Source organism: Ostrea edulis, chromosome 1 (assembly GCF_947568905.1).
Source record: "Ostrea edulis chromosome 1, xbOstEdul1.1, whole genome shotgun sequence".
In the NCBI taxonomy this organism is placed as follows: Eukaryota; Metazoa; Mollusca; class Bivalvia; order Ostreida; family Ostreidae; genus Ostrea; species Ostrea edulis.
Genome location: NC_079164.1, coordinates 29,210,782 through 29,224,231, shown reverse-complemented (window position 1 = coordinate 29,224,231; position 13,450 = coordinate 29,210,782). Strand labels below are relative to the sequence as shown.

Here is a 13,450-nt window from a genome sequence, read left to right as displayed (position 1 = left end):
GAGTCGGTCAAGCAAAGGGCACCAGCTAGTCAGATCATGCTACAAATTCCAAGGCTTGCTTACTCTTAATTCGTCCCATTCTGTAATCAGTTCATTATGTCGCGTTACTTTGTATTTATTCAATTACATGTCATACACAGATGAACCTGGATAACGTTCAGGTATACCTGATTGTGCCAAAATGACGGCCCTGCATAGACCAGGGGCTCGGACCTCAACCTACCACGAGGTTCAATTTGCAATGTGGCCAACCACTACATTATCTCGTTAGGTTTACTTGCTAGGCATTATTGGGCCCTAGTTTCAGGGTATGCTATTCACCGACACAGTGATTCACGGGTTTTACTACAGCACGATCACAATTTTAGGTACCAAGGACCTAACCGGTCAATTTATGCAGTTATTAACTTTATAGTACTTAATATCTATTATTAACATCCCTATGCAATTTACGTGGTATTATTGCTAGTTCAGCAATTTGCCTCTTTTTAATTTATGTGATTTACTGATGATTCCGACAACGTACGTGACGTGGAGCGCTATATGCTATTTCGTACATGCACGTTTCAGGTTTGTGCTAGAACCAGCATCACAGCGTACGAGTTGCAGTATTTTCTCACCTTGTCGTTCTTTGGATATTTAGCACTTTCCATAGCACAGAGACCCTAGTTCCATATCATTAGTTGCATTTAATTGCAGTTTTTGTTTCCGATAATTGTCCACAATCTCAATTTCAGTTCGGACTTGCAGATTGATGATTGGTTCGTTGTTGTTTATTCTCAATGTCAAGCCTAACCAAAAGTTATTGTTTGGTTAACTTTAAGTCAATCACCCTCCATTCCATTTTCATGTAAATAATTGACTGGTTTTGTCTGAGATGTATTCGGCGTTGAATTTTTTCTTTTCTTTCCGTAATTCATTCAATAGGCATTTATTGGAGTTTGGATGGTTCCATCAGTCGAGAAACCACGTCAGGAAGTGTCATATTTTGTTATCCAACTTTTTCAACAATTGTTCTACGCTCTATAACCTTTACGTCTTAAACCGGGGATCGCGAGACGCTCGCTCTGTGCTGCTTAGGACTTGCTATGAGGAGGCGTGCTTTGAGGCTAGAGGCTTAGGGGTGTTAATGGGCTGGGTAATTTTCGTATTTTGGCTCGAGTAATCAGTCTTAATTTAATTCTTAGCTGAGTTTGGGTTAATTCTCACTGGCTCTGGAACATTTGGATTAGTTTGACGAATTTATGAGGAATTTCCGGTCTAAAAAGTTTGATCCATTACAGTTTATTGTTTTATCTTAGGAATCGTCGAAAATGGTATTTAGCAATGTGCCATTCTGCTATCATTACCTTAGTTTTTACGGAAGTATTTGGGACTTGTAGTTAGATTTTTTTTGACGGAATTCAGACTTCAAAATTACTCTAGAATTTTCTGCTGAAACTCTTCAGAATCAATCAGAATCCTTTAGAGGTATTCCAGTTTCAGTTATGGGATGTAATTTTCCTCCAGTAGGACTGGGAGATGGTTTGCTAAATTGGTGTTAGGAAATTTTGTTAAATTTTTGCTTTCCATCATAGGAGTTATTCAGAGCTGACAAGTCTTATAGTCCGCCTGAACTGCGACCACTTTGTTGTTAATCTTACGTCACCTTTGAGATTACACATTTTGAAATGGTCATTTCAGAATTCAGTCTAATTTTGGTCAGGAATCCTGAAGTTTTAGTTTACCCTTGAAAAATGCAGGAAATTCAAATAATTTACAACTTCATAATCACTATCAAAATGTGTCAATTTGGTGATACCAGTGACATCTTGGTCTTATATATATATGTACATATATATATATGTATATTCTATACGTCTTTTAAATAATTGCATAAAATTATCTGAAATAAAATGTTGATTTTTCAGTTGCCTTTAAGAAATTGTTTTTATCCTAAAAACACTTTTTTTTCTTGATTAACTACTGATCAATCATTAAGGCATTCATACTCATTTGTATGCTTTACACAAACTGTGTGCATTTGGGATTTAGAAAGTTGGCAGAATAAAAAGCCAAAAAATACTAAATTTTGAGACCAAAATTGATTATTTTTCAAGTTTCTTTTTTAAAAAAAAAATAGAAAGTTGATATTTGTGCCCTACCAGCAAATGTACCAACTACAGGTAAATATATCTTTGACTCCATTGGAAAATTTAATTTTTTAAGAAATAAATTTCATTTTTGAAAATACATGAGGGTACGAACTGTGATGCTTCATGCCTGCATTTTTCATGTTGCATTAGGGCTTCATGAAAAGTGTGTTAGCATTAAGCATTGCAGTTCATCATACCCTCATGTATTTTAAAAAATGAAATTTATTTTTATATTTACATTTTACTTTCATTTCTGTCAGAATTCTCAGCCGTTAAAACAGACATACTATATTTATCAAGGTTCATACACATAATGTTCACAACTGCAGTGCAATCATGAGGAAATGGCTATCATTACAATTTGTAAAAATGTCAGAGGCTAAAACATTGGAAATGTAAATATAGCATTAACAAAGCTATTCTCTATCAATTTTGTGCCTTTTTTATTTTTTCATGCCCTCTCATGTTGGAAAATGTACTTGACCATGATGTAAAACATAGTATATCTATTTTGTTCAGTCTTAACGCAGTCATGAAACTTAGCATTTTATAAAAAAAAAAAAAAAAGTTTCACAAACCTTGAGTCCAGAAGATGTAACGTAGCTGTTGCTGTCATCAATGCTCCATTAACAAAACCACAGACAACGAACGTCTGTAAAGAGAGGAGGGGGGGGGGGGGTGTTACAGAGCCACAGACAACGAATGTCTATGGCACGCCAAATTCACAAAAATTAGCTAAAAACATAGTTTCACAGTTGATAAACTAGGTTTATTGACTGTAAACTATAGCTTACGAACTGTAAACTATAATTAACGATTCGTTAACTATAGTTTTCATCCGTAAAACTATATTTAACGGTTGTAAACTATAGTTTACAAATGCTAATCCAAGTTTATCTGTCTTTAAATAAACGTTAACAATAGATTTTGCTGATAAATACAGATTCACATTTGTAAACTATAATTTACATTCGTTAACTATAGTTCACAATTTTATTGTTAATCCTAGTTTGACAAATTGTGATACTATATTTATCAGATAAACTTAATAATAGTTTAGACTTGTAAACCGTAGTTTACAATCATGAAACCGTATTTATCAGATAAACTATGTTTTGCAATCGCTAATGATTGTTTTCATTGTTAATTAAAGTTTACGCTTGTGAAACATAGATTATCTGTTAGCTATGGTTTACAGATGTGAAATATAGATTAACGTCGTTAACTATAGTTTACGGTCCGTAAACTATAGTTTACAGTCGATAAACCTAGTTTATCAACTGTGAAACTAAGTTTAGCTCATTTTTGAGAATTTGGTGTGCCATAAACGTCTGTAAAGAGAAGAGGATCATCAACACGCCATTAACAAAGCCATAGACAACAAACATCTGTAAAGAGAAGAGGGGGGGGGGTTACAGAGCCACAGACAACGAACGTCCGTAAAGAGAAGAGGGTCATCAACACTCCATTAACAAAGCCACAGACAACGAACGTCTGTAAAGAGAAGAGGGGGTTTACAAATTCTGAAATACAGTCTACTCTGAATATATAATGAAATTCAGGGGACCAAACTGAATTGTTCATTATATCCAAACTTCAATTCAACCAGTGCTGAACAACATAAATAATGTTACGGGGTATTCATTTGACTTCAGTATAATAGATAATTCAATATAGGAGACTTCAATATAAGTGGAGTAGACTGCATAGAGAAAATAAAAAACTTATATTTGTGCAATTTCCTAATTTAGAAATTACTCCTCTCCATCTTAGCAAGTAGGGCCAGAGACTTTATCAAGTTCCCCATGACTCCTGCCGAACAGCTTGTTGTGAAGCAAGGAATTTCGAACGTTTTTAATATGCCAAACACATTGGGATGTGTGGATGGAACCTTGATTCAAATAAAACCATCATCAGAAAGGGAAGATGCATATGTGCTATGGAAACTCACAATGCATCCATTTGCTGTGAGTAGTTTTTCAGAAAAGTATCATATTTACTAGTACACATCATTAGTAATTATAAGTAATTGGACTTAATGATTGACAACACAGAGAATGAAAAATCACGATGCAATTACTATCACTTAGTAAATGAACTTTATAGTTATGAGGTAAGGATTATATGTTATTTCATGGATACAACATTTATTTTCAGTGCAGATTGAGCAATTCTCCAGTTACCCTGTCATACCATCCCAAAGTTATTTTCTCATTATGATTTTGACCTTTATCCCAGTAACCTCAAAATAGATACATAGATGTGTTTAACTCTGCCAATTCAAAATATAAACCAAGTCTCTTAAATAAAAATTATTCACTGAGTCACATAATCCAATAGTCACTTATTGAATGTGATTTAGAGATACCGTATCACAAATTAGAGTTCTGCAATGTGGGATATATCCCCTATAATGATTGTCTACAAGCTTTTTCTATGAAGTCCCATCTTGACCTTTGACTTTTGACCCTAAAATCAATAGGCTTCTTTCTCTTTTGATAACAAGGCTACATATGAAGTATGCAATCAATGGAGCAGAAAAATGTGGCTTGTAGTGTGTCTACAAGTTTTTTCCTATGAAGTCCCATAGTGACCTTGACCTTTGACCCAAAAATCAATAGGATTCTTTCTCTCTTGATAACAAAGCTACATGTGAAGTATCAAATCAGAGGAGCAAATAACATGGCCTGTGGAGTGTCTACAGGCTCAGTGTTACACACACACACTCAACCACACATGAATTGCGAGGGGATAAGACAATGCAATGGAGACAATACTTTGCACGAATGTCCACTTATATCTCCTTGTTAAGATACAATAACACTTCATAAGCAATCTGCAAAAGCTTACTCTGTAACAAGGGATGGCTGATAACACTGTTATTTTCTGTTTACATGCACTTACCATTTTGGTTCCTATCAGTCTGTTCAGCCATGGGTAGATGAACAAATTAAGGACCAGCATAGGAACTGATGCTATACCCAAGACCATGCCAATCTCATCTGCATCAAACCCAAGGCCATCTAGTAAAAAGACAAGTGTATTATTTACTGACTGCTTGATATTTGTGAAGTAATGGAATTATATAATCACTGTCTACATTCCCCCCAAACCCAGGATCCTCCACCTAAAATATGAATACCAATAACCCACATATTTTATGAATATTGATTTAAAACTCTATTGTCAGAGATATTTTGAGCTCTTCGGCAAGACTGGCAGCACGACAAACATATGGAATAAGAGTACCAAACCCCCGCATGCGTAACCCGGACGCAGTTTACCCAAGATTGAGCGGAGATATAAATGTCTAGGTGTTGCATAATTGGCTAATATTATAGGATTAAACATTCTTTTTGAAAAATTTATCGATGTGTAAACTCCGGACATTTTACTCACAAACTGAATAAAAGTGCAAAGCACTTTTATGTTAAGTTTGTGAGTAAAATGTCTGGAGTTTACACATTGATAAATTTTTCAAAAAGAATGTTTGATTCTTATAATTCCAATTCATTCACTTTATTAACAATTGCAAAAATTTGAATAGTTTCCCCACACTATGTTATTTGTTTTCAAGCGTGTATGAATACATCGCGTTTTCAGATTTATTGATGTGTAAACTCTTGTTCAGCTTTATTTTTGTCCAATCAAAACAATTGTAATAAATAACATTGGAATTATCAAGAGTTAAATTATTTGGAATTGAAAGAAATATTATAGAGATCGTAAGAATGAAAAATTATCGCACAAAATCGAGAACTGACTGAAGAAATTACTATGGTAGGGGTGTGCTTAAAATGAAGGGTGTAATTTACTGCAGATTGCTATATGTTGTAAAAAAGTACAAATATGGCCTATAATAGGTACGGGACCCTATATAATTTTTGTCGTTTTTTATCAACACTTGGAATGAACTTTGAAATGTTTGCGGTCATTTGTTTAAAATTAATATAGTTAATTAGTGAGAGGGCCAAAGATTAGTATTGAGGTCTATGGGAAATGAATTGGTTCTCTTTTCCCATATGGGAAGGTGTTGACCAGCAAGTACCCCTTGTCTGGTACTCTGCCCCTTGGTTGGTACTCTGATTCTTTAAGGATATGCCTTTCATTGCTTACAAACAAATGTCTTAAAACTTACATTCCTTAAAACATGAATAATAATAATAATAATAATGATTGGTTTTATATAGCGCCTTATCCAGCGTATGCTGCTCTCCTAGGAAGCATACAGTGCAAGCTGCCATTACAAGCGCTAGAGCACTAACATTCTAACAATATCTTTCACTGTCTATAACCAGGTACCCCTTTTACACTTGGGTGGAGTGAGGAAATTCATGTAAAGTGCCTTTCCCAAGGACACAACGTCAGACCTGCCGCGGCTAGGACTCGAACCCACGACCTTTCGGTTGAGAGTCTGACGGCCTAACCACTCGGCCACCGAATGCCTATCCTTGGGCAATAGTTGAATTTTTAAAAAAAAGTTTAACAATTCAATAAATAGTGTACAGTTAAGCTTCAGTATCTCAAACATCGATATCTCAAATACCATGGATATGTCAAAGTGAGTTAGAAGTCCAAACTACATTTTCTTTATGGATTTTAACCTCAATATCTAAAACTCTTGGATATCTCAATGTTTTAGTTGTCCCCATCAAGTTCCAAGATAATGAGGTTTGACTGTATTTCAAATGAAGAAACACTAATGAAAGAGAAATAATACCGTAAAATGTTTTGGTTGATGCCCATACTGTGAAAATTTCTTCATAACCAATGGCAGAGAAGGAAAAGATTGTGTATAAGAATATAGCTTCTCTACACTCAGGCATGCTGAAAGCGGAAAAGAATACTGATGTATATAGTAAAACAGTTACAGCAAATGATAGGCTTTATCATGAATTCACACTTAAAGCAAAGCAATTTTCGTTCCCTGTGCTTTTAAATCACATTATTTAAACATATTGAACTTGTTTGATAAAACGAATTACATTTATAACAAATAAAAATTGTTTGTCCCCAGCACTTTGCTATAAACATGTTTTACTGTAATCAATGGTTAGTATACACAAGTAACACTGATATGAAACATATTCAAAGATACAACCTTATCTTTTAAAACACTCCTTACAATAGTTTTATACCTGAATATCTTAATTAAAGTTGTACTCCTGATTTTATCTAAAATGCTCTTTGATGTTTTTTCTTCCACTTCCCCATCTTCCTCTGCAATGGCCTCTTTCTTCAGTAGTTCTCCATTTTCAGATATTGACCTTTGCCTGACCTCTGCTATGTGTGAGTCACGTGACGTGTAGAGATTATGACAGGACTGGTGAAGTTTGACTTCGTACACCGCCCTTTCTGTGTGACAGTGGAGATCCTCCATTGACATTGTAATCTTCCTGTCTACCTTGCTTGTCTGGTTCTCTTTTGTGTTAGGGGACAGCTTCTGCAATTCTTCATTTTCCTCCTCAACTTCTACATTCAATGTCGTTTGTCTGCAATTAGAAGTTTTACCATAAAAAATCTTAATCTTGTGTATTTCAAAATATTTTCCCTTAAGGAGGAATAACACCAGAGAAATTTGATATAAGGATGGAAAGTGGAGGATATGTACAATAAATATTTTGAAATTAGAAACTTTCAGATTTACTCTACTAAGTCAAATCAAAGTCCTGAAAGACGGGGTCAAGTTATTCAATGCATTACTTTCAGAAATGGTGCAGTTATGCTAATATGACAATTCATATGAAAACTCTCCAGACAAATACTTTAATCAGACATATGTCTTGAATTGCAGATTTACGTACAACTTCCTATTCATGTTTTTGATACAAGAAAAGAAGTGTTCAAAATCGAAATTTTCTTGAAGTCTGTTCCTTTTTTAAGGTTTTGAGACCAAAACGAATATCTAAAAGAATGCTTGTATTGTGACCTCCTAGTCTTGTGGCCAGTTTTGTTTAATCAATATGATCCAGAACTTAATATTCTTGGTTATCATTTTGCTGAGATAGTTCCTTCCTTATTAAACCTCAATATGTTTGGTTTGTATCTTATAGTGAGGGCCACCATTTTAACTTGTGCACTTAGCTCTTCAGCTATTCATAGCTAAATCAGGTGCTGAACTCTTTTGAAAAAGCATGAATGCTATAATAAAGTAAATGAAAAGAAATATAGATAAAGGTATGGAACAAAGTTTAATATGTCAACAGAACAGAAAGATAACATACGATAGGTTGACATATGACAGTATATGTTTAATAGCTTATTTTTTTATGGACCAACATAATGAAACCAAATGTTAAAGATAAAATTGATGACATACTTTGGAATTGCACAATACAACCTGTCAATAACACATGAAAGCTTAAAATCATGGGGATATGTAAATACTCCAATTCTTTCTTTAGTAAAGGAAATTTTCTAAACTACTAAAACTGTAACAAGAACATGTATATTGTAAACATTGTAACAAAATTGGTAACATAGTAATTTTTTAACACACATTTGGGCTAGAAGTTTCCTATGCAATGAAAAATATTTACATGTTACAGTCCAACATAAATAAATAAGTCCACAAGCCAGACAACTGTCTTCTCAAGTGAAACAATATAACATGAAGTGCTACAAATTCAGGCATTTTAGAATATTATGCATATATCAGTATCTGGACAATTAACAATTGTAAAAGCATTACTGTTGAATAGTAATAACATTGATATAGAACAGTGAACTATGATTGTGTAAAGAATACATGTATAATACTGTTGCAATATGAGATTTTGAGTTATTAATACAGACTGATGCCTGATCAGGGTTAAATAAATTGCAATGCTGGGTTTCCATTGTTATTTTCAGTATCACAGAAAAGGTTATAATGAGATGGCATGTAAACACTCCAAAGTTGTATAAAACAAGATGTGTTTGTGAAACACAAAATGCCCCCGATAATGGCCAATTCCAAAGATGGCCAAAGTCACAAAGACAAATATCTTGGTACCAGTAGAAAGATCTTGTCACATGAAATGCTCAGGTGCAATATGAAAGCTCTAATATTTACCATTTAGAAGTTAAGACCAATGTCAATCTTTTTAAAAGTAGGTCAAATGTCAAGGTCAAAAGGTTTAGTACAAACAGAAAGGTCTTGTCACAAGGAATACTCATGTGAAATATCAAAGCTCTATCACTTACTGTTCAAAAATTATTGGCAAGGTTAACGTTTTTAAAAAGTAGGTCAATTTCCAAGGTCAAGGTCACAGGGTCAGAAATGTTGGTACCCACAAAAAGGTCTTGTCACAAGAAATACTCAAATGAAATATCAAAGCTCTAGCTCTTACTGTTCAAAAGTTATTGGCAAGGTTAAAGTTTTTAAAAATTAGGTCAAACTCCAAGGTGGAGGTCACAGGGTAAAACATGTTTTGATACCCATGGAAAGGTCTTGTCATAAGGAATACTCATGTGAAATATCAAAGCTCTATCAGTTACTATTCAAAAGTTATTAGCAAGGTTAAAGTTTCAGACAGAATTACAGAATGACAGACAGGACAAAAACAATATGCCCCCTGATCTTCGATCTCGGGGGCATAGAAATAGTTTCTAAACTACTAGAACTGTAACTATGTTCATGTGAATTGTAAACATTTTAACAAATTATTTACATAATTTCAAATTTTTTGACACACATTAGGACTAGAAGTTTCCTATGCAATGAAAGATATATACATGTGATAGTCAATCATAAATGTACAAGTCCACAAACCAGACATCTTTTTATGCCCCTGAGATCGAAGATCGGGGGGGCATATTGTTTTTGTCCTGTCTGTCATTTTGTAATTCTGTAATTCTGTCTGAAACTTTAACCTTGCTAATAACTTTTGAACAGTAAGTGATAGAGCTTTGATATTTCACATGAGTATTCCTTGTGACAAGACCTTTCCATGGGTACCAACATTTTTGACCCCGTGACCTTGACCTTGGAGTTTGACCTACTTTTTGAAAACTTTAACCTTGCTAATAACTTTTGAACAGTAAGAGATAGAGCTTTGATATTTCACATGAGTATTCCTTGTGACAAGATCTTTCCGTTGGGATTGAACCTTTTGACCTTGACATTTGACCTACTTTAATTTTTTTTTTTACATTGGTCATAACTTCTAAATGGTAAATATTAGAGCTTTCATATTGTACATGAGCATGTCTTTTGACAAGATCTTTCTACTGGTACCAAGATATTTGCCCTTGTGACCTTGGCCATCTTCGGAATTGGCCATTATTGGGGGCATTTGTGTTTCACAAACACATCTTGTTTTAAAATGATATAATATAAAGAGCTGTGAATTATACTATTTCAAAATATTAAGCATCAAAGATGCGTATGGCCGAGTTGCAGTTTGGAAAATTATGCACGCTTGCATTCACGAAGTAAAAACATGCACATATTTTATATAGTTTATAAGTATGAAGCTTTGAATAGCCGCAATAGGTATTTAGTATGATAATGACCTTGACCTTTGGATTTCAAAAGCAACATGAATCTTGAATGTCATCAGGATTTAAAGTCTGATAAACATGCACCAGCAAGTACATGTATAAAAGTTAGAGGCAAGCTCAAATCTACAGTATATAGTGAAAAAGAAACTTTGACCTTTTGACCTCAAAATAAATAATAAAAACGTCCAAAAAAACTCGCCTGTACAGTTGTCAGGGGGTAATATTGTTGGCTTGCATTAAAACTATTTTTTGCCTGCATAGAATAAATAACACGACAAACTCCGGATACATTCGCATATTTTCGGTTTCTTCCATGAAAAAGGCCGGATGTAAACAAAGTAAGAATATTTGATCATGGAAACAACAATCGTTTCTGTTTGAAAGATAATTCTAATAAATCAATGAAAAATAAAAAGATTGTGGTTTTTTAAAATATTGATCATATATTTTTCAAATCTGTGTACAAAATGATCGGTGAAATTTATGCACTCTTTTCTTCCACGTAGATTCAATTCATGTGTTCTCTGCACGGCTTCCGTTTTGAGACCTCAACTGACAGTAAACTAATAGACGGGGTCACATGACCCCATCTAAAAATGCAGCTTAAGTAGAAAGTAATTCGGGGGAGGGGGGGGGGGAATTAAAACCCCTGCTGGATTCAAACTTATGAACTACAGAACAACAGTCAACAGGTTAACTGACTGAGCTACCCAGCTAGGCTATCAAACATTTGCATTTCCTGACTGAGCTACCCAGCTAGGCAATCAAACATTTGCATTTCCTGACTGAGCTACCCAGCTAGACAAACATTTGCATTTCAAATCATTTTCCTTCTAACAAGTTTCTGGGTGATTTCTAAGTTTCTTATTTAACAAGAAATATGAATTAAATAAGATATAAAAGGGGTATGAGAATTTAAAATGCACTCTTAAAGTTCCTCACCTTTTTTTCCGTGTCTCTGGTAGAAACATAACATCAATGACAAAGACTACTATACAGGTACACAACACAATAAGACTGGGCAGGAGGTAGGGAAACCGACCAAATGCCCCGTCCTCAGAAAACACCGAGGGGTATCTCTTGGCTGGTGAGGCTAATAGACCTACAAATCACAAAAAAAACGGACACTGACCATAAATCTTGTGAATTCTACAGTTTCCATGGCAAATGTACAAGGGTTTGTTATTCATTATATCTAAATTGAAACTACTGTACAGTAAAACATGGTTACAGCAAACCTGCTTAGAATGAATTCATGCTTATAGCGAAGTGATTTTCATTCCCTGTAGTTTTAAAACATATTGCAAATTCATTGGATATATTGAATTACATTCACAACTAGAAAACTGCATGACATGGTCAGCAAGGGCCCCGCTGAGGGTTATTAGAGGAAAGTGACATCTGTATTTGATATAGCAATGTTTGGGGCTGGTATATATGTTAGAATTAATAATATATAAAAATACATTGGAATGCAAATTTGTGAAAAAGGAATCATGAAGCATATTTATGAGAGATTGATGCAAATTAAATTACTTCTGTTTGACACACACTCATCCACTCAAACACAACAGAGTGCAACTAAATCCCATTGTAATAGGGGATTCAAAACGGATAACTGGTACAAAATATGGTACATACTATTCGAAAAGGATTATGAATTTGACATATTGATGTCTTGGAAAAGGAAATTCTGACATCAGGGCTCTGCGTTTTCAAACACATTGTCATTTGAAGTGTTCTACATTTTTAAAAATAGAAATTTATAGAATATGTCTTTACATACATAGATGAGAAAGTTTCCATTATTCCTAGCCAAGACATACCATGTATGCACTAAAAAAAATTCATAAGCAAATATTAAAATACTCATGTAGAAAATGTGGACCTTACCGTCAACAAGCGCAGTGAAACACGCCATTTCAAGATTTTCACCGACGAAAGCTCGGTAACAGTAATGAACAAGGTACACTCATTTTGTACCTATTTTGTGACTTTCTTTATTAAAAGGAACAGTTCTCTAAGGTGTAACATGGAATTACTACATAATTCAATTTCTTGAAGCAGTTTCACTTTGCAACTGGGTATAAGAAATTTTATTTCGTATTCCGATCCGGTCGAAAGTTGTTGACTGGGAATGACGTGTTAATTCAATATACATGTAACATCAAGCATTTTTAATATCACATTAAAAATATATATATATACACATACACAATGTTGTAGAGTTATTTCTTGTAAATTTTCTATACATCAATACAATGCATATCATAATTCAAATTGAATTATCTCCCTTAGACAGTGGTAAATAGATACGGTCATTATAAGAAAGATGATGACATTTAAACAGACAGACAAAGTGACATGACTCGAAAATCTATAGGTGTCTTCCTCTTATTGTAAAGTATTTCTGTACAAAATTTGAAAACTACAATGAAAGCTGTTTGAGTAATCATGTCACAAAGAAAGTGTTCATAATAACACAGATGATGACACACACACATACAGACATACAAAGTGACATGACCCCAAAATCTATAGGTGTCTTCCTCTTATTGTAAATTATTTCTGTACAAAATTTGAAAACTGTACGATAAAAACTGTTTGAGTTATCGTGTCAGAAAGAAAGTGTTGACGGACAGACGGATGGACAGACAATGTGATTACTATAGGGCTTCCCACATATCATGCGGGGCACTAATTACAACATATCTAAATTGGTTGTCTTAAGCTATAAGTGATTTTTAATTGATAAGATATAGATAAAATGCTATGTCTGTTTCTACCCTACTCTGTATATATACTGGTGCACAAAATATGCATGCGTGGTA

At 34.1% G+C, this 13,450-nt stretch overlaps 1 protein-coding gene across 3 annotated transcripts in view; it reads right to left on the bottom strand.

Annotated features, from left to right (window-relative positions):
* LOC125663922 (uncharacterized) overlaps window positions 1-13,450 on the bottom strand; it is a 38,905-nt gene that overhangs the window by 12,296 nt on the left and 13,159 nt on the right. For 2 of the 3 annotated variants that reach the window (XM_048896362.2, XM_056162978.1), the window contains exons 7-11: window positions 11,562-11,721; window positions 7,274-7,627; window positions 6,856-6,962; window positions 5,040-5,158; window positions 2,714-2,787 (exon numbers count right to left, since the gene is read on the bottom strand). In XM_048896362.2, the coding sequence (XP_048752319.2) occupies window positions 2,714-2,787; window positions 5,040-5,158; window positions 6,856-6,962; window positions 7,274-7,627; window positions 11,562-11,721 (814 nt within the window). The remainder of the gene's footprint in view (window positions 1-2,713; window positions 2,788-5,039; window positions 5,159-6,855; window positions 6,963-7,273; window positions 7,628-11,561; window positions 11,722-13,450) is intronic. The other variant, XM_056163032.1, reaches the window with a different exon arrangement.